This window comes from Pinus tabuliformis, chromosome 7 (assembly GCF_031772625.1).
Source record: "Pinus tabuliformis cultivar Carrire ecotype Pingquan chromosome 7, CPIR1, whole genome shotgun sequence".
Taxonomy (NCBI): Eukaryota; Viridiplantae; Streptophyta; class Pinopsida; order Pinales; family Pinaceae; genus Pinus; species Pinus tabuliformis.
In genome coordinates this window covers 119,606,503-119,628,809 of record NC_142293.1, presented here as the reverse complement: position 1 = coordinate 119,628,809, position 22,307 = coordinate 119,606,503, and the positions used below count along the sequence as shown (strand labels likewise).

General features: G+C 36.8%; 1 protein-coding gene across 2 annotated transcripts; it reads right to left on the bottom strand.

Annotated features, from left to right (window-relative positions):
• Positions 1–18,418: 18,418 nt before the first annotated feature.
• LOC149246028 (peroxidase 12-like) lies at positions 18,419–20,820 on the bottom strand. Of its 2 annotated transcripts, XM_089455631.1 has the most exons (5): positions 20,695–20,820; positions 20,231–20,516; positions 19,474–19,659; positions 19,165–19,333; positions 18,419–19,060 (listed from the first exon to the last, which is right to left on the bottom strand). In XM_089455631.1, the coding sequence occupies exons 2-5, from the start codon at positions 20,462–20,464 to the stop codon at positions 18,594–18,596; spliced, it is 1,056 nt and encodes a 351-aa protein (XP_089311757.1). In that variant the 5' UTR covers positions 20,465–20,516; positions 20,695–20,820; the 3' UTR covers positions 18,419–18,593. The 2 variants fall into 2 exon arrangements, with proteins under 2 accessions (XP_089311757.1, XP_089311756.1); XM_089455630.1 differs by lacking the exon at positions 20,695–20,820 and having other exon boundaries at positions 20,231–20,657.
• Between the last annotated feature and the right edge of the window lie 1,487 nt (positions 20,821–22,307).

Genomic DNA, 22,307 nt, shown 5'->3' with positions numbered 1-22,307 from the left:
TGTGTGTAATTACCTCACACACTGCTCACTAAACTTTGAGATAACTGTGCAATCCTAAAGGAGAGATAATTCCTTCTGCATGGATGAGTTTCCTATAAAGGAAAATTCCTCCAACTGATAGTACATTGTCCTTTCCTTTAATCTCAACTGGGTCTTTCTCTAAACTGACATGCATGAGTTATTTATGAGAGAATATTCAGTTATCTGGAGAACACTAGTTGCATGCATGCATGCATTAACTGACTGAACTCACAATTAGTTCTTCCAACTGTTTGGAACTAATTTAATTGGAATTAACTCAGTTAACTAAGCTAACTAATTACAACTCAAATACAACTCATTCTTATCTCTTTAATTAAGGGATAACTTCCTCAATCAAAGGGATAACTGTTGCATGTCTTCACATAGACGTCATGTTTGATTTTCTCGAACTAATTAACTCAAGATGAATTAACTAATTATTTTTCAAACTGCTGGTGAGACTGATGGTGAGACTAAATTCGAATTTTAATTCTCAATTTTAATTCCGAGACTAATTAAAATTGGAATCTATCCTGAAATGCTATTTATAGCAATGCTATTTTTATAATGTATATTTTTTTTCTATTTCCAACAGAGTTGGAGTATATCCTGAAATGCTATTTATAGTAATGCTATTTTTAGCATTTCTATTATAAGCATTTTTTGTTACTATTTTCAACACTCCATCTCAACAAGAAAGGTATTCAACTCGAACCCAATCTTGAACCTTTGGAATGTTTTGGATGCAACACTTCTTTCAAATGTTGTTGCTCCAGCAACTCTAGAAACAAAAAATATCCAACCTGAATCAGAATGATGCCTCTGTCATCAAAGTCTCTGACTGTTATTGCCTTTGTCGACTGAAGACTATACACCTTTGTGCCCTTCAGTATCTGACTGCTCTAGCATCTGCCACTTTGATCTTTGACTGCATCAATCACACTAATTCCTCCTGCTACATCCGTGCTGCTACTGGTCCTATCTCTCAACACTGCATCCGCATTACACCTAATGTCATCATGTTGCATCGTGCTGTCCACTGCTGCACTACAACTCAGTTACTGAGAAGTAAGTAACTTATCTCCCAAATGACCTGCCTGTTGGGCTAGAAACACCCTCTGATGCTGAAGCTCCCTCTATCGCTCCATCTGCACTTGTCTCTACCTACTCAGCTAGTCCTGCTACTCCTCGCCGGGGCTCCCGTAGCAAGGTCTAATCAAAGAGGCTAGGTACCTCAAGGATCTTGCCCCTATTTCAGCCTTCATGGGACTATCACTTCACATCGCCCCACCTCACACCTAGAGGTATGGCTGCATGTGATCCCTCTGCCCACTTGGCTCGAAATTTCCCCCTACAGGAGGTCTCTGCATGAGTGGATGCTTCCACTCGATCTCCTCTCTGCTTCTCCAGTTGTGGTTGCTCCACAACCTCCGAAAGTTGCTTCACCAATTGTGGCTCCTCCACAATTGTCTGAGACTTCTTCTGGCGCTTCATGTTGAGAGGTAATGTACTCTCCCTCTCAACCACCAAGTCTCCAACATTTGCCTTGCTCCTCAAGGATTTTCATGCATCTTGAACCTCAAGAGCATACAAGTTCTTGACTCGTGAACCAATCTGCTTCACTTGTCTCGTGGTGATGTGTCTAAGGAAAACCTTTCCCTTATTGAAGACTACATCATAGCCTTTGTCCGCCAACATCACGATCGATACCAAGTTCTTCTTCAGTCCTAGCATATACTTCACATCTGTCAAGGTGATGCGAGCTCCATTCTCCCTCTGAAAAGCAACCATGCCTACTCCTGAAACACTATACTTTTCATCATTACCCATCTCTATGCGCATCTGGAGGTCTTTCTCCTCCAAGGTATTGAAAAAAATCTTATCGTTGGTCATATGGAATGAGGCTCCACTGTTAAGAAAACAACCACAACCCATCATCGATGAAACCATGCATGCGATGAGGGTAAAATCCAATGGCTTAACTCTTCTGCATTGTGTTTGGGTCTCTATTTTGACAGCTTTGTCCTATCTGCTTAGAGGCTAATTTTTCTTGCCTCTGTTCTTCTTTGATTCTTCGCCTACTGGACATCGATTAGATGTATGTCTCGTCTTACCACAAAGCCAACAGGTAAGCTTATTCCATTTTTCTTGTTTGGAAGTACGCAGGTGTATATCGAAAGGCTTATAGTAATGTGTCTTAGGCACATAGTGGTGTGACTTTTCTTCCTGATGATTTGCCTTTATAGAATTTGGCAGTCTGCTTATATTCTTTTTTGGCTTGCCTTTTGGCTTTCCTTTTTCTAACCAAAGGATCATCAATGGTTAGACCATATTTGCTACAGATAGATTTACTATCTGGAAGCCTTGACAACTTTTCTAAAGATCTATTTACTTTAGAAATGGTGCACAAACTAACCAATGTTTTTGTAATGAGAGAATAAATTTCTCCCCAGGTATATGATTCGAATGGTAATTGAAACACTTCTTGCAGTTTGATATAATCAACAAATCTGGATGGTAGGGTTGCAAGATATACCCGTTTCCATAATAAATTTTTGGAATCTTTCACTTCATATATCCTTTTCACCCAATCTTTGTGAAATTATTCAAATTGTGACATTTTGTTACATTTGAGGTTCATTAATATAACCTCATGTTTGTCAGCCAATTCTTCTTCAGAGCCACACCAGTGCTCTAAGATCATTGAAGTCAAAGCTCCGATCATATTACTTTGAACTAACCCATCTGCAGTATGGATGATATTTCCATCTGTATCTTTAAGGCATTCTTCTTCCATCTTAGCTATTAAGGCCGGGGATGATTTTGTTTCCCACCATCTGAGAAGTGTTCCAGTGAAACACTGTATGATGGTCTTGCATGCTTCAATTTCGCTCTTACCCCTAAGACACATTAGCTTATATTCAGAAAACATTACATCAATTAATTGTCTGATTTGGCCAATGCTAAGATTATCAATATTCCATTCCTTGTTGGATTCTGGGAAGAATGTATGTGTCTCTGGAAGTTTTCCTTTCCCAACTAGATCAAGAGCCGAATATTTATTGAACCGATTTTCTAAAGGCTCATAGATGGGAAGAACCTTGGCCGGTTTTTCTTCTTCTTCCTGAAATAATGATGCCAGAAACATGTTCTGAAGATTCTTCTTTTTGTGATACTACCGTTTCTTTAGGAAATAAGGATGGAAATCTATCCACTGGTCTGACTGGGTCTTGTATTTTTACGCTTTTTTTGCATAAAAAGGAATCTGGAACTGGTTTGTCTATCTTTGATAGTGATATCTTTTCTATTTTCCCTGCCAATTCACTTATTATTCCTTTAGTGGAATCGAATTGTTCTTCCATTTTTTCTCCTACTTCTTCTATCTTGTCCAAGGATTCTCTAGTATATCCTTTAACAACTGAAAATGTAAACTGTACATCATTGAAATTTTTAATTACATCATTCGAAGAAACTTGCATTGCATCAAATTGATTTTTAACCTTTGCAGATTTTATCACATTCATCTCCAGACCTTTAATGGCTATGTTTGTCCAGTTTAGCTGTTCACTGGCCTTCTGAATTCTGCCATCTATTCCCAAGGTGTTATCATCCTTTAATACAATAGGAATGGCCTTTGCAGAATTTTGACCTTCTCCTAAGACAATACCTTTATAGGGAGGGAAGGTAGTTACTGTCTCAACCTTACTACCATCTAAGGCTGACCAAGAGTGAAGTGATGAAGTAGAGGCTCTATCATCGGCCATCATAACATCTTTTGTCTGTCTCATATTTTTCCAGGAATAAAAAGATATCCAGGAATTTGTTTCTTCCATATACTGTTTCCATTCATGAGACAACTTAACTTTTTCTTCAATAGTATGAGCAGAACCAAAAGATTCAGCTTCTGGATGAGTAAGAAGATCCCAATTTAACATGGCTTTCATCCATGCACCTCCAATTTTATGTTTGGGACAACCATCCATTAATGTAAAAAACTTCTGCATTTCCATTACAACAGGTTTTTTATAATCATTTGGAATTGGGCCGAATCTTGAATCAGGGATTAGTCCATTTGCTTGTTCTAGGAATCCAAGCCCATATCTAGGCTTTGCTAGCCTCAATGTGCTGAAGATTGCTGTTAACCTTGGATCCTCTTTGTCCAAAGTAGTAATCTCATGCATCATCATGATATGTTCAACTTTGTGGGGAAAAGGTATATATGAACATTTAGGATTAGGACAAGGATTTATAGAAGTGGTAGGTGGAGCATCTCCTGTCCTAGGGTTATGGTTTTCATGCATGACAATATCAACAAGATGACTGAGGTTAACAGGGCAATGACACTCTGGACATTTTACTTCAAGAGAGGAAAAATTGACTAATTGTGCGAATTCAAACAATGAAATATGTTTACAGGAGTTTGAACTAGAACTGGAGCAGGCTGTATCTACAAATTCGGGGTTTCTGTACAATGGTGAACTTCTGCACATTTGGTCTATTCTTTGCCTATCAATAGTTGATCTTCGAGGGAAAGAAAGAATAGCAGAAGAGGGTTCTTCTCTAATATCAGTAGAAGTAATTTTCTTTATAGCAGGAGGCTTGGGATTGGATACCACCCAATGTTCTGGGAAAGTAAGATCTTCCCATCTTATAGTTTGGTGTTCAATCTTTTGATTTCGAGAATCTGTTAACACCACTACACTTGCTTTTGGATCTTTGTTGAGGGCATGGATGATTGCAGGATAGAGGGTGTTTGTATGACGGAAGCAACCTCTGGTTTGTATGGAAATATTTTGTCTCTTTTTGGCCATGTCAAATCCAGTTGTCTGGATTTGCAACTGAAGAAACTTTCAATTGTTTCATCGAAAACATATACAGAGAAATTAGGATAACAATCAGAATTTTCTTGAATTTGGCTTCTAGATTCCTTAATAGAAATTCTAGTTGAAGCTCTTAAATGGAAAACAGATAGGTCTGAGTAGACTTCAGATGCATTTATTCTATGTAGCTGTCGTCTAGCAGAGGGCTGTGTTTCCTCATACTCTAACTCAGAAGAATTTAAAACTCTATTAGACGCAGATGCAAACATATCCCTAAGGGGATTTTCTTGAACAAATGATTCTCTTTCTTCTATTTCGTGGAAAGAAATAGACTTTTTGAAAAGCTCCATTTTAATATAGAGTGTTTTTTTGAGTACTAACCTGAACCAAACGCTTGCTCTGATACCAATTTTATGCAGGGGCTTTGATGAAGCTTGCAACATAAACACAGTTGCTAGGCCTTGCTAAGTCTCTTCTCTACTTTTGCCACTTTACTCTAATTTACACGAACCTACTAGTGAATTAGACTATTGAATGATCATTAAATGCATTTAATGCAAAACAATAGATCCGTAAGTTATCTAATGTAAATAGAAGTGTTTGTCATGTCATGGGTTCACACGTTTAAACAGGCCACGTTTTTTTTAAAAATTTTATATGATTATTGTGAAAGAATTTGGTGAAGATTTTTGAAAATTTACCATTAAATTTTAGATTTTTAGGTGATTTAATTTTTTTAGGATACTAAATTTATTTGGAAGGATTTAAATACTCTTATAATCAGATTTTTTTTTTTTAATTCTAACCAAATATTAACAATAAATTTGCTATCATGACTAATCTATGACGCTATAATGATAGTTGTTTATGACCAGCAATATTTCCTATGCTATTCTATATTTAATGCTTTTAAGACACTATCTGACAGTACCGGATGTTATGCTAACCATTCCATCAAATGGATAACAACCATCCACCATACATAAGACCATGTTATGCATGGGGAGGCTCATATGAGATGTGACGAGCTAAGCATGCATGTTACTCCATGTTTCGGATTGCTCCATTTTTCCAAGCAGGCGGAACCTGTAATTAATGCACTAAATATGTGTAGCATTGAATGCCACTTTCCCACCTTATTTCAAACTCTGGCTACTTACCCACCAAATTTCAAACTCAGCCAAGTGCGCGATGAATTTAGAGCTGCGCCCAAAATGCTGCTGCTTAGAAGTTATCCTAATTCGTTATTTTCCTGGCATCAAATCTCCATGGAATAATTTAAGGTCATCATTCCCTCATGCGCCGAAAATGCTGCTGCTCAAAAGTTATCCTAACTCGTTCTTCATGGGTTCTACTTTTTCCTATTCAGAGTCCATCAAGGGATGCGTCCGAACAGAAGTAGATCCACCCATTTGGAATTTGGAGAGATCTGTATATCACATTTCAAGCTATGCCAATTCCAATCCCCATCCACTTTAAACTTTAAGGTTTAATCCTTCATATATTAAACTATAGAGTTTACTAATTTCTAGGGTGTATTAATTCTTTATGTTTTAAATATTAATCCAAGATATTAATAACTTCTTTGAATTAATATTTTAAACCTAATTGATTAATAAACTAAAGGATTAAATTATAAACCCAAAAAATTACTAATATTATAAACCAAAGTTACTAATAAACCCAAGAGTTTAATATTATAAACTTAATGATTTAGAATATACAAGGGATAAATATTATAACCCAAAGGATCAACAAACTCAAGGAATCAATATGAAAAACACATGAGACTAATAAACCCTAAAAATTAACATTTTAAACCAAAGGGATTAATCAACCTTAGGAATTAATATTTTAAACTCAAAAGATTAATAATCTCAAGAGATTTAAATTGGTTTTTTGATTGTATATATGGATTAGACACCTGAAAAACCCATAGGGCACTTGGATTGTGCACGGTTTACCCATCAAACTTGTGATTTCAATAAATTCCTCCAAGATTTTAGAGAAATTAGACTGGAAAAACCCACCAGAAAAGCTTCCAAAAAATCACACTAAAGACATCTTGTTTGAATATCACAAGCCTAAAGGATTAAATAATAAACTCAAATAATTATTAATATTATAAACCCAAAGGAGAACTCAAGTAATTATTAATATTATAAACCCAAGGGAGTAATAAACACATAAATTTAATATTATAAACCGTAGGAATTAGTAAACCAAAGGGATAAATAGCATAAACATAGGCCATCAAGAAACCCAATGGATCAATATTAAACGATTTATAAACCTAGGAATTAATATTTTAAACCTAAGGGATTGATATTTTAAACCCAAGAGATTGATAAACCCACATTATTATTAATATTATAAACCTAAGGGATTAATAAACCCTATAGATTGTTAATATTATAAACCCAACCACATTAGCAAATGTGGCTAAAAAAAGATAATAAGTGTTAATGGTGTAAATCTAATATTAATCATAAAATTTATATTCATATTGATAAATATATAATAATAAAAATAACAAAAAATAACTATTATAATAAAAATATTATTATTATAATAATTAATATTTCTTTTATGTGACCAAGAGGAACCCAAGAACCCACTTGACACGTAACTACTAATTAACCTCTGGGAGTCTACGACTTGTTCTCCTCTCCTCCTCTCCCTAAGTCGGGTCGCAAACACGGGGATTTGAATGTGGGTCTCTCCAGTTTCAAAGATTTCACATATCTCGGATTACCAATTGAGTTGCCCCCTAAACAATAATTAATAATAATTATGAATTTTTATTAAAAATTAATTATAATATTAACCATTAATTATTATAATCATTTTAAAATAATTATTGTTATTACTAATTATTTATTATTAGGGTTATTATTATTATTATTATTTATTATTATTATTAATTAATATTTTATTATTAGCTAATATTATTATTTTTATTGTTAATTAAATTTAATATCATTATTAATTAATTAATTAATGTTAAATAATAATAAAATTTAATTAAAAAATAATAATAATTTATTTATTTATTTTTTAATTAATAATTAATTATTGAATTTAGGCAAAAATGCATTAGTTAAATCTACTTTCACGAAAAGCAGGTGTGCACTAGGGTTTTAGTGAGCTCCGTGATCTCCCCTAGGTGCCTCTGGTTCTGGCCCTCGTGGCCCTGCCCCCATGGCGGATCTACTACACCATCATGGCACCCGCTCCTTCAAGGATATGGGCTTTGGTCAACAACCTACCTAATTAGAATATGGTCTCTGGTTTCCATCGTTAGTTTTGTCACCTATCTAATTATCATGATCTTGATAAGTAGAAATATCATTCTCTTGTGCCTCAATATTTCATGCATCTAGTAAATTGTTGTTAGTTTTGTCACCTACCTAATTATCATGATCTTGATAAGTAAAAATATCATTCTCTTGTGCCTCAATATTTCATGCATCTAGTAAATCATGATTACTACTTGACATAGAAAGTTTATGATTCTTGTACATTCTTCTGGCTTTGATATTACACCCTTCCACCATAAAGTATTTCTATTCTTAATCCTAGAATATCTAGAATAAATATGTAGAAAGAAATTATGAAAGAACTCTAGGGTAATATAAAAAAATTATATTAACTTTCATTTGGAAAAAACAACTTTCTTATTCGAACATTATATTATTAATATAATTATCTCCAAATTAAAATTGATTTTATCATTTTAAACTATATTAGGGGTCGTACTCTTCTATTGGTTGGATAAGTTTTATACTCATAAGTAAGGATGGATATTAAACCTAACATATTTATGGTATATTTAAATGATAGAAGAAAGAACAAAAATGGAAGCATGTCTCATTTTTCATATTGAATATATTATAAAATATTATTTGTTTTAAAGGTTATGATCACACTCTAAATTGCTCAATATGCGTAAAATCACACATATAAGGATATATTAGGATTTACATATGCAAATACTTCATCTCTTTCGTGAAAATGACTTTCACCATTTCTAGAAACCACAAGATGCTTTATTGGTGCTATAAACATATGTTTCCCTATTTTGGAAATCATGTCCATCATCTGTCAAGTTTGAGCACCACTCAGACTTTGTTTTTGCTTGCTTGTAGCACCCACACCATTTTCTTCATCTGAGAAACGACATAGTAGGATGTCATCTCCATCCGCATCGGACGATGAAATAGTGACCACATGGCGACAAACATAGGCAGTGTAGTCCATGTTTACTTATTGGTCAACCAGAAAGAAATCTATACCTCTCCATTTTTGTTTAAATATGTTCTCGATGGTCCACCAATATTAGTTCACTATGTAGAGCCTAGAAACTTCGATTGTCAAAGGTGCCAAAGGTCTTGCATTAACCAGACAGATGAGTGGAAGGAAAAGGAAAATGCCAACTATTAAAGCCCTCACGATTGCTATGGACAATTCAATTTTGACACGATAAAATAGTGCAACAGAAGGATCTTTTTCAACAAGCAGTGTACATATCATAAATAATTACCAATGAGAAGGAAAGAAAAATTGAATTAGTCATTTGCCAGTGTGAAAGAAAGAAAAAATGATAGTTAAAAACGGTGTTAATGAGAATGTGGCATCTACTGTGAAATCTAAGAAGGGATTGAGACTAAAAATCTACATATGTACAAAATCAGAAAACTCAAATTTAACTTCACGACTTATTGTTCTTGTTATTGCTTCATTATTTATGGACTGTATAATGTCAAACAACAACAGATATAGATCCAACAAAAGTCCTTGCTTCCACACTCTGCAAATCAGGAGGGCCATCCTTTTGATCCTCCTCCTCCTCTTCGGACTTCCATAAGAAATGAGCATAAGATGCAAGAACATAGTTGCAGGAATTAAGACACAATTGGACAACTTCAATATAATTTATAAGGTTCAAATTCACCGTGATCTAATACAATGCATAGAACGAACAAGAAAGTGGCTTGAACACATAACTAGTGGAAGGGATTCTGGAATCCTACCAGTCATAAGAGTAAGCCAAGTTCAGTTCTTGATTGAAGTATGCTTCGACCTTAGATGCATCCTTATGTGTTTCCCATATGAAGTTTGTATGGAGTGGGACAATTTCTGCATATCTCTCGGGCTTGCCAATACAACCATTTTATAGTATTCCTCATCGTTCTCTATATTATGTTACACCTAACATACATACAGTCCAAAATAATCACATCCGTAAATAAATCAAATCTAATATTTCAACCCATGTTTCTCAAAACCTACTGGAAAAATGATTACTTAATGCTAACTATGTCATGACTAATACAAATAAATGTTCCATGGATATAAATTGTAACTCGAATAAATAAAACATCATCTCAAACATAAGCCAAAATTGGTAACCTCGTGCAGAAACTTGGTATAGTTACTAAGAAGAAGTGGTTTGCCAGGAGTTGCTTCCAATAAAGTTTGATAATACATATCTCCGTTGTTTTTGGAATTCTGATCATGTTCTTCTTCACAATCTCCTCCTCTTCTTTGAATGCTAGAGCCTCTACTCATATAACCGCAAAACCCCTGGAAGTGCAGAACAATGACACTCCATTTGGGCCATCCATAAGGTGTGGATGGGGATTGGAATTGGCATATCTTGAAATTTGATATACAGATCTCTCCAAATTCCAAATGGGTGGATCCATTTATGTTTGGACGCTTCCCTTGATGGACTCTAAATGTGAAAAAGCAGAACCCATGAACAACGAGTTAGGATAACTTCTAAGCAGTAGCATTTTTGGCAGAGGAGGGAATGATGGCCTTAAATTATTCCATGGAGAATTGATGCGAGGAAAACAATGAGTTAGGATAACTTCTGAGTAGCAACATTTTGGGAGCAGCTCTAAATTTCCTGCACACTTGGCTGAGTTTGAAATTTGGTGGGTAAGTAGTCGAGTTTTAAATAAGGCAGGAAAGTGGCATTCAATGCTACATACATTTATTGCATTAATTACAGGTTCCACCTGCTTGGAAAAATGGAGCCATCGGAAAACATGGAGTAACATGTGTTGGGATGGGGTCCCCTAGGTCAGTTTTGGGGCAAAAGCCCAATCTTTGATGTAAAAATATGTAAAGTCTCCGCAAATTGTGGTCACGGAGCACATAACTAGTTAAGCGTAAAAAATGGTTTTTACCCTCCTTTATGAAAACTTGAGTCGGTTTTTTAGATCTACCCATGGTTCGCGGACCATGGGATTGTATAAATAGGTATGTCTTAGAGATTCTAAGGCAGATCTAGGAGTGTCTATGGGTATGAAAGAAGAAGGCTAGCGCAGAGAAGTAAGTCTTAGAGGGGAAAGAGGCTCTACATCTGAATGCGCATAGGCCTAGAGTAGTGTCTACAACTGAGTGCACGGACCCCTGCAGCTGAGTGCGCAGGGAAGTTTTTAGTCTGTAAGCTTTTATTGAAGATCAATAAAGAAGGTTGTTGTAGAAATTCCTGTGTTTTATCTCTTTACTTCTGTCATGTATGAATGTGATATATGCTTTGATGAATAATATATTTATGAAATAATGATGTATTGATGCATAAATTTACTTGATCTGTCTTATTATATGAACGAAATTAATGTTAAGTGATTACGCGAAGATAATAACACTTTCTATTAAATTTATTGAACACTTAGGTAGATCTAAGTAAATACTAATCTAAGGAGAATCTATGGTGCACGTAAGTAGATAATTTTCATGTTCAGGGTCTGCAAAAGCCAGTCGTAGACCTTCGCGGAGGTCTAGAGGTTGATTAAGGGAAGTTACAACAATAAGCCATAGAGGCTTAGAGATCAATGTGAAGGTAGATCTAGGTCACAAAAAGACATGTCACTGATCTCTAGATGTGAAAACTTGGTTCCAGCATCCCCCCTTACTACTTCAGGTGAGACTTCAATTTGCACTACGCGGATTGATGCCGAAAGGGCCAGTAGTGTAGGGATTTGTTTGGCGCAACTAACTCTGAACCTGGGACAAGACCCCCTAAGCCAACAAATGGTTCCATTGCCGGGATTGGGATCTGCATAAAGAGATGTGTGATGTTGTATCACTAGAATCAGACCAAGAAGGAAATCGAGAAGTGATGGATAGAAAGATCCATGAATTCACGGTGCAGGAAAACAAGAATCTATGCCTGAAAAAAGAACAGTGGTTGGATAGATATTTGTACATAGAGATACAAGAAGTTTTCTTCTGCTCCTTCCCGATTGAACTATACGAGTGGATAGCTAAATTGGTAGACGACCAAGGAAGGTGGAGGCTTGACGGTCCAAAAGTGTGGACTCCAGAGCTAGTATGGAGGTTAGAGGCCTCTTAAGATAAGATCGCAAGCGCTGTTGACCATTGGCTTGATCAGGTTTGTTACAGACTTCGCGGTTGAGACCTCAGTCAGTTACAACGAAGCAGAGCGACGCTTCTTCAAAGGACCATGAGGTAAGTACTTAAGATCTTTGAATACTTCGATTAAGATGTTGTTGTGTGAGAAACAGGTTATGCCACTACCTTGATGTTTGGAGCTACATCGAAGTGGGAATGTCTTCAGAGATAGGGGAAGAACAAGCCCTGAATATAGCCCGCTGATTGGACCTCCCGTGAGTGAGGACGAGGGAGAAGCATAGGCTTCATCGTAAAGTGTTGCCCAATTGATAAGATAAGGTTTTCCGTGGATACCATCCACGCCACCTCCACCTTCACCCCTACAACATACACCATCACCCATACCACCACCACCACCGCCTCCGTTCAACATGTCGAATACCATGAAGTTTCTAGCTTTCAAGGGATTAAGAAGTGAGTTTCCAATTCAGTTTTGGTTTGTTGTGAAGGCTATGTGGAAAGCACAACAGATCACAGATGATAATATAAAGAAGGCATAGTTGGTTACCGCTCTATAGGATTGCGTGCTGACATGGTACATTAAGTACTACACTGATAGTTCGTTGGTGTCATTAGCAGATACTCAGACTAATTTGAACAAAGAACTCGGTAAGCCTAAGTCTACCTCGCAATCGGTAATTGGATTTAGGGAAATCATGATGAGGCCAAGTGAAATGCCCTGGGAGCTAGATCAAAGGCTGAAATGCGGGATCCGCGAAGCTAATATGAATCTCATAAATAGTCAACACCGTGATTGGTTTACAGTCACGCTCCTGCCCTACCTAAGGATTGCTTTATTGAGCAAAAGATAGGAAATCAAGTAGAAGCTCTGGAAATCGCGATGTGATTGCATGAAACGCCTATTCAGGACACATCTTTGGGAGTCCAACAAATTCACTTGCAGTTACAGAACCTTTGTTTGGAATTGTAGAGCTTGAAAAAAGAAAGGAGGCCAGGACAGAGGTGCCCAAAGAAGTCTGGTGCCTCAATTGTAAGAGCCAGGGGCATGATAAGGATCATTGCTCTGTCTTCGCAAATCATATGTCAGGGGGGTCGATGCCCCTAAGGCAAGAAGCTCCAGCAGGACCAAGTATGGGGCCCACGCTATGGTGCGCTATTTGTCAAGTGGCTGGAAAGCATGTGACGGATAACTGTCATTTGCTGCAAAAAATTTTGCAGACACCACAACAATTGTTCTACGATTTCTGCAAATCGGTGAGCCACGATGAGCACCAGTACTGTAGCTATGAACTAATGATGGAGAGGATGCTTACATATTGAATGCAACCAGAAACTTGGCGTTCGGATCAAGGTGCTAGGGGAGCACGTGGAGGATATCAGGGGCGCGGAAGAGGCCAAGGAGGAGGAGGACCTGGTAGAGGTCGGGGACATGTCATTTGCTATAATTGCGGGATGCCAAGGCCCTACGCACGAGAGTGTATGATTTAGACATGCTCGTCATGTCAATACTACACTCAGTTTGACCACACAATAGAAGAATGCCCTGTGTTGATAGCTAAGATGCAGGAGAAGAAGGCGCAGCCTCAACATCCTACCTAGAACTTATAGATGATGAGGGTTGAGCCCTGCGAGGAAGATCCAAATGTGAATATCATGCTGCAAAGCAAAATAATGACTGGTGATGATAAAGGAAAACAACTTGAAGAAAGTGGGTGGGTTCGTAAGGCCCCAGAAAAGGAGATTGGGTTTGATCTCGAGTGCGTGAAGGAAACATTTATGGAGGCGAAGAAAAGCTTCGCTGAGGCCTCTACCTTAGGAAGTCAAGAAAAACTGCCAGCAATCAGCGCACCTATAGAGGTTGAACCCTCTGTGCTTACCACCTTCCTGGAGACTTGGATGAAACTACTGCGTGATAGAAAGGCTGTGAAAAGGCTACGAGAATTGATAAACAAGTGTGCTGGTAAGGAAAATGTTCCTGAAGGAAACCACGTAGTCAAAAAGATTGGCAAACATAGGACAAGGAAAAGGCACGAGTTGAGGCTCACCGCGCCAATAGGAGATTATGAGATGGACCATGTTAGTTTCGATCCGCGATCTCATGCGAACGTTTTACCTAAATAGACATGGAAAAGAATTGGGAGACCAGCACTATAGTGGTCTTCGATTCAGTTGAGGAAGGCGAACCAGCATAAGATTATCCCTATGGGACGACTGCATGGAGTGTCCATAGATATAAAAGGCGAGAGTGTGCTGGCCGATTTTGAAGTGATAGAGATTGTTGTTGACAAAAATCCATACCCCGCACTCCTGGGAATTGATTAGGCTATTGACATGAATGGGGTCATCAATTTGAAGAACTTGACAATGTTGTTTGAAAGGAAATCATTTCGCATTGTAGTACCATTGGACCCGACAGAAGACCACGCTATACTGAACTAGTCCACGACTATGAGGAAAGTGATGATCATCCAGATCAGATCTATAAAATAACAGCGTGAGACCAAGACTGGATTAATCCAACAGCTGATGGATGGATTTCATGGGATCGCAAAAGCTCCTGTACCTCAGACTCAGATGAAGAATTAGAGAATTAGGAGAATAGGCTACATGAAGTATCCATGCTGTGCTGCAATATGATGACTAAATCACTGTGTTGAGTGTCCTTAGAGGTAAGAAATTTACCTTGTTATGATGGTTTAACAGATGTAGATAAGTTTTTGGATGCTTTTGAAAGAGAAGTCCCGGAGGATCATCGTTTTCAAGCACTGGATTTGGCACTATGCGCTACGCCCGCTCGATGGTGGGGTACGCACAAGGAAAACTTTGATGAATGGCGTGATTACAGGAGGATGATGAGGTTGTGATTTGGTCGTCCTAAAGTGCAGTTAACTGAGAAATATGATGGGAGGAATGATCTGCGTGATCATTTAGCAAAGTGGACCAAAGTCTACGGAACAGGGCCGTAGCCAGAGTGGGTGCATTTATTTTGTCACACTCTGGATATAATCCCTATAAATTGGTACCTAGAAACAGAGCTTCACCACGACACCGCAGAGTGAACATCTCTATCACTGGCAAAAATATGTACAGTTTGATGGATGTTTAATACCATTGATACTTTCATAAATTAAAATCCGCTCCTTGAAAAAAAATGATTTCATAAATTTAGAATCTAATAGTGAGAGACAAATATTTTTATATAATTTTTTTATTTAATTTATTTCCAAAATATGTTTATTGTTTAAAACAATTGATTTCATAAATTTAGAATTTAAGGGTAATCAACAAAGGTTTTTTATATAACTTTTTTTTAGTTAATTTATTCCCAAAATATGTTTATTTTTAGATAGATTTTTCAAATTTTTAATTTAATTATCAATAATTATTAAACGAATAATAAAGATTTAAATTCTATTTAAAATATTTGTTAAGAATCTTGTTACATGTTTTTTTATATACAAATATGTTTAATATATATAAATATATGCATATATATATATATATATATATATATATATATATATATAATAATAATAATAATAATAATGATAAAGTTATATTTTTATTAATTTTTATGATATTTTTAGTTTTAACAAAGTGAGATGAATGATGCAGTAAGTGTTTTGATGTTTAGTATTGATGGTTGTTTATCTAAATTTACCAATTGTTTAATTTATATGGTTGCACTAGTATATTATATTATAGAAATTCATAATTATGTGTGTTTAAGTTGGATTCTAATTGAAATCGTTAGATTATATTGATTAATTAAATAAATTAATGTGGAGAATTTATGAGGTTTAATATTCATTAGATTTCAGGTTTAAATTTTATGAAAAAGAATTGAAAATAAGAGCTAATTTCATAATCTTGGTGACATCATTTTGCTTCCGACAACTCATTTTTTAATTCAATATTAAAATTTACTTATCCAAAAATAAACTCCACCTTAATCCAAAAAACATAATAATAAATTAATATAAATTGCAAGTAAACAAAATGGAAAACAATATGCACCATACGACAACTTATTAAATGCTATATAAATTGGTAAATATACATTACATTACACACATACACACCATTTAAATCTATACATCACTTTATATAATATTTAATATACACCTTTGATAGGGGTGGCTTAACACATGGTAATGGAGATTGGGGGAGAAGGAGGTGCCTGCCACCTTCCTGCCTCCCACTGCATTTAATAAGGGGTGACATGGCCAAATTGCCTTTCCATGCATAGTGCATATAAGATTGATCATCATTTATTTCAATGACCAGCCTTTAGTAGTCCATATGTCTTGTAATGAGTAATGTTGATGCCAAAAAATTATGTTGCACAAGAGATAAGTTGTTTGCTTGGGTCTCTGATTCATGGAATTTCTTGGGTCTCTGATTCATGGAACTGAGCCAGAAATTGAAATTGGGTCTCTAGAGAATTTGGGTTGTGTTAGTCGATGAGTTTACAAGAGATGACGTGGGGCCTTTCGATATCACTGTTTTGTACTCTATGCATGTAACTTTCTCGACTGAGTCAATTCAGGACAATGTTTTTTGCGTACTTATGTTGAACCCTGTCTTTTATTTCTTTTCCACGTGTTTGAGTGGATTAAGTATGTGAATTTCTTTTAATTTCTCTGTGAGTTCAATGCATCCTACATCTAGGGTTTTTTTGGCAAGTGGGAGCTCTTGTTTGGACGGTGTCTTTTGACCTAGGGTGAATTGGTCTTGGTTTTTGTGTGGCTCTGGGCTATCCCACATTTCTTGCTTCTTCTTATTCATTTTGTGTATCGACTTGTTAACTCTTACCCACTTCAATTTGAGCTTGTTCTTGGTCTACTTTCTTGACAAGCTTCGATTCTCATGGCCCATTATGCCTCGGTAAAACATGCCTAGCTACAGGGGCCAGTGGTTGGGGTTTGCAAGGCCGGTCATATGCCAAGGCCCAAGCCCAATGGTAGGGGTTTACAAGGCCAAGGCCCAAGACCAGTGGTAGGGGTTTATAAGGCCAAGGCCCAAGACCAGTGGTAGGAGTTTACAAGGCCAAGGCCCAAGACCAATGGTAGGGGTTTACAAGGCCGGTCGTAGGGGTGTGGTAGTAGGGGTTTGCAATGGTGGTAGGGGTTTGCCAGGCTAGTCGTATGCTAAGGCCCAAGCCTAGTGGTAGGGGTTTACAAGGTCGGTCGTAGGGGTGCGGTGGTGGGGGTTTGCAACGGTGGTAGGGGTTTGCAAGGCTGGTCATATGCTAAGGCCCAAGCCCAGTGGTAGGGGTTTACAAGGCCATTCATAGGGGTGCGGTGGTAGGGGTTTGCAAGGCCGATCGTATACCAAGGCCCAAGCCCAGTGGCACGGGCCACTACGATATTCCTCTTTGCAACACCACTTCACTAGCTTGAAACCTAGGCCTCTAAGCAACATGAAACCTAGGTCTCTAGTAACCTCAACACCACTTCACTAGCTTGAAATCTAGGCCTCTAACCAACATGAAACCTAGGTCTCTATTATTTATTGCATTATCTCACTCAAAATTACAGTTTCGTTGGCTCAAAAAAATGTGGGTTCAGTTGAGCATATTCTAATTGTAAGATATATTTTTCATTTTTCTGGTTTTTCGTTAAATGTTATTTAAAATTTAATAAGGATTTCTTTGTTTTAATTGTGTAATTGGTAGAGAAAGAATGTTCCAAAAAAATTTAGAACTCTGAAAATATTATATATGTAATAAAAAATTGTTTTAAACGATTAAAATTCACAATTTATCAAAAATGGAATTATTTTAATATTTATTTTAAATAACTAAAATTCATAAATAAAAAAGTATTGTTGTTAAATTTAATAGTTTTTACTAGTGAATAACCGTTGTGTTGGAAAAACCTATATCTAGCTGTGGTTGAAAAACCTTCTAACCCATTTCTATGTTTTGGTTGCAACATTTTAGATAAATATAAGTCTAATGTAGGTTTCCAAAGATAACAGCCCAACGATTTCAAAAACGCCCTAAACAATTCGTAAACAGATGCAGAAATTGACTCTGTTCATGGATTTGACAAATCCAACTACATAATAGATATGCAAAATTTGGCAGTACTAGAGTTTAAATTCTGTAAAGTTTCGTATTGGAAATTGCCGGAATCGGTTGGAAATCTGATTATCAACAAGAAACGTTATTTATTTTCAACGATAATACACTGTATTCAGGCTTGATTTCTGCTCTTTCAGAAGGTCGAAAGGGAAAAAGTAATTTGTAGAACAAGCATCGCAAAAGGGTTTACAAGATGCCAGTGATATATATTTATTGGACTTTGCTGGGAATTAAGGCTGCTTGCTTATGTTTGAGATTCGCTGATAAGCCTAATCTCACATAGAATAAGATGTCGATTCTTGAGACGCCTCTGGATCCATAATCGAAAATGTTAAAGGATTCGAAGCCCAGCAGTTCTTACGGATCTCTCCCTCGCTTCCTGTGAGCACATCCAGCTGCCCCATTTTGAGCATGCTGAGCACAAACTGTTCAAAGAAGAGGGTCTGATTCACCGCAAATTTGATGACAATGTCGCGGGTTCGAGTGTCGGTGTAAAGAGTCTGGTCAGAAGTGAAGAGGGTCTGTCGGTTGAGGAGATCGACGTAGTATTTGTTGTCGAACAAATTGGGAGTGCGAATATCCAATTTGGTGGTGTTAATGGTGGTACTGGTAGGGCAGGTGAGATAAAGATTCTTAGCGAAACTCTGGTCCATCGTGGGATCCCGCATTCGTGTACCGGTCGTGCTGTTATATAGTCTGTTGTCGAAGGAGGAGCAGTTGCTTCTGCCAATTGTATGTCCTCCTGATCACACACATAGTAATACATAAAAAAGAATTGCACCCAGATCAATACTCAGAGTTTATCATGAATTTGAAAAAGAAAAAGGGGGGAAAAGGTAGTAGTACCTGAGAGGGCCACCAGATCTGTGAAATTCAAGCCTTTGGGACCCAAAACACTGATAAGCCCTGTTACATTGAAGGTTGGGGATGGCAAATTGGCAAGAACGGTCGATCGATTAGCGAAGGTAACGCTGTCCCTGCGGCCGAGTGGTAACGGGTACAACGGTCCTCCAGCCTGCAACAAAACACACACACACATATATATATATATTAATGTAAGAAAAAACTTATATAAGCAAATGCATCCCAAACGTGAATGACGCACAAATTAAATAAGCGTTGCAGCAATGTGAGCGGAGAAATGAAATTAGTTACCATTACAACGGAGTCACGAGCCGCTAAGGTAAGAATGTCGGCACACGACACAATTCCGCTGCAGGCGGCTTCGACGTTCTGTTTGATGTCGTTGATAATCTTAAAAGCCTGCGCTCTGAGTGATAGGTTTGGGGGAGCCGTCTGCTCACCTGACGTTGCGTTCAACAACACCGAACCATCGCATCCCTGGAACCAATGAGTTGTGTTAATTCCTAACCATGTATTAGTGTTGGTAATTGGGATTCTATTAAATACAAATTTTTTAATTTTCCTTTGGGCAATCTTATTTTTTATTTTTACCATAAAAATAAATTTTTAACTCGATATATGAATTCAACCGCATCAAAAACCCCTGAGACTGCCTTACGACTGACACTTAAATTATAGAGAATTTACGACTCGTAATTCCAAAAAATCTAGAAAATCCCACCCAATTTTTTGAGAAAATAAAATCAGAAAATATGATATTTATACACTATCATCTCAATTTGTTTCCTTTACATTTCCCAAATTTAAATCTAATAGATTTTATAAGTAGTATATTTTTCACCTTCTTTGAGATTTCATCTCAATCTCTTTTTTCCTTCCTAAAATGTAGTATGTAACAACATTTAACCTAATAAAATGTAATATGTAACAATATTTAACCTGATAAAAGTGGAAAATACAACTGTTCGAAAATCAATATCCTAGAAGCATGCACAGGTAATTGATAATAAATTTGACATCGGCCATGTATACTATGGGATAGTTGTACCTGGACAAAGCAGTCGTGGAAGTGGAGCCTCAACAATCCTGCAGCCTGTGTGATGTCTGCACTCAAATAGGCTCCCATGCGCTGCCACACTATGGACTCCAAGGACGGGCAACTCGAGCTGTAGAACGTCCAAGAAAGACCCGCCACGGGACTCGGCAGAGCATTGACAGCGCCGCCATAGATCACAAACACGCAGAGAATAACAGAAGCCAGAGCCGTGCTAAACTTGCCCATGTTGGCCACAGCTTTGGATTTGCTTTGATGTGGAATAGATTCTTCGATCCTGCTGCGTTTTATGAACATTGCGAGTTATCAAATGCAAAAATATCCATCCAAATAATACGTCTGTGATAATAAAACAATCTGACTCGTAAAATGTTTTGCAAATTATTGGCACTAAACTTGCTAAGAAAAACATCAAATAGCAGACACAAAATTCCACAAAAGCAGATTTGCAGGCTTACTCGATTCAAATCAAGGAAATCAATTGGCCTCTCAGATGCCTGAGAGCTCTGATTGCCGACCTACATTTATAGGCCTTCAAAGTTCAGACTGAGGGCGAACAGATGGAGGGGTGATAAGTTTTCAAACTTGTGACGTGTGCAACTAGGAATATCTGAATCTCATTAAATGCACATGAATAGGACGTATCGGACAGTCATGTCATGTCACGGTTGATATTGATTTTGCAATGTGAAGTTAGAAATATGTATAAATATATTCATGTGCTTGCGTCTTATCGTAATCATGATGAGGTCACCGGTTAGAGTAAATGTCTCATAATCCCAAGAGAGCGAGCTGGAAAATGTTAGGAAAGATTTTTGAAATTTCTGGCCACTAGTGTATAATCGTTTACTTGTTAAATAAAATCCAACTCCAAATCAAACTCCAAACCAGACAACAAGGAATTGTTTAATCGTCTTGTGCATTCGCATCATCATTTTAATAAAATCAAAGTTATCAAGCGGCCACAAAATTTTACATGCTTTGTTGCGGGTTGATATAAACACACATGTTTAACAGGGAATGAGGTGGATACTAAGCGATAACGCTCAAGCCGCTGAGTAGAGTTTTATGAAAATTTGCCGTATTCTTTCGAGCTGCTTCTTGACAATCTGGGTTGGAGCTTAAAAATATTCTTGAAACTGCGTATGTAAGTTCTTCAAATTACATAATCTTTAATTTTGATGTATTAAAGGCTTTTCGGAGTGATGAACTTATCTCTCTGGGTTGAGCAATGTGTCACAAACCCTGAGTAATGACGGTGTCTAAAGATATACTGGTTTGAGTCTCAATGGTAATGAAGATTAATTTAATTGGAGCTTTTCAGTCTTTAAATAAGCTACACTTTACATGAATATTATTGGTCAATACTATGGGTTCTCATTATAAACTTTGAGCTCCAAAAACCATTGGTAACTTTGACCAAATCAAGTTACATGAACTACCCTAATAATGCTCCCTTAAACTTGACTTGGGGAGATTAACCCGGTCCCAATCACTTTGTGGAAGTCCATATGAAAAATTTACCATCTACCAAAGTACATGGGTAACTAGCCGTTGTATCATCCAGTTATATACAACGTTTCACATATACGGTTCATCAACCATCTCACATTATCACATTCCCCCCTCAAGCTAGAATACCACTAGACTTGCTACCCTGATACCTATCCAAATTGCCCATGCCACAACTTGATAACTCCATGTGCCACTACACCTAATCAAATTCTTAAGGTCTTACAACAATACTTAGCTTACAATACACTTACCACCCGTGTACCTATCCAAGTAGTTCATTCCACAACTTGTGCAAGGAAAATGTTGAGGATGGATATCTATTTGAAAGTTTAGAAACCTTGGCGAATCTTGGTAATTTATAATAGAAAAATTGTAAAATGTTTGATGATATTTTTGTAAAAATATCTAAAATTCAAATCATATTATATTAGTATATATAAGATCTTGGCGATTTTTAAGGTAAAATATAAAACTTGGCCAAATTATTTTTAGAAAAAAATGGAAATTGACGAATATATTTTTTTTGAAAAAAGTATAGAAAATTGTGGCGAAAACA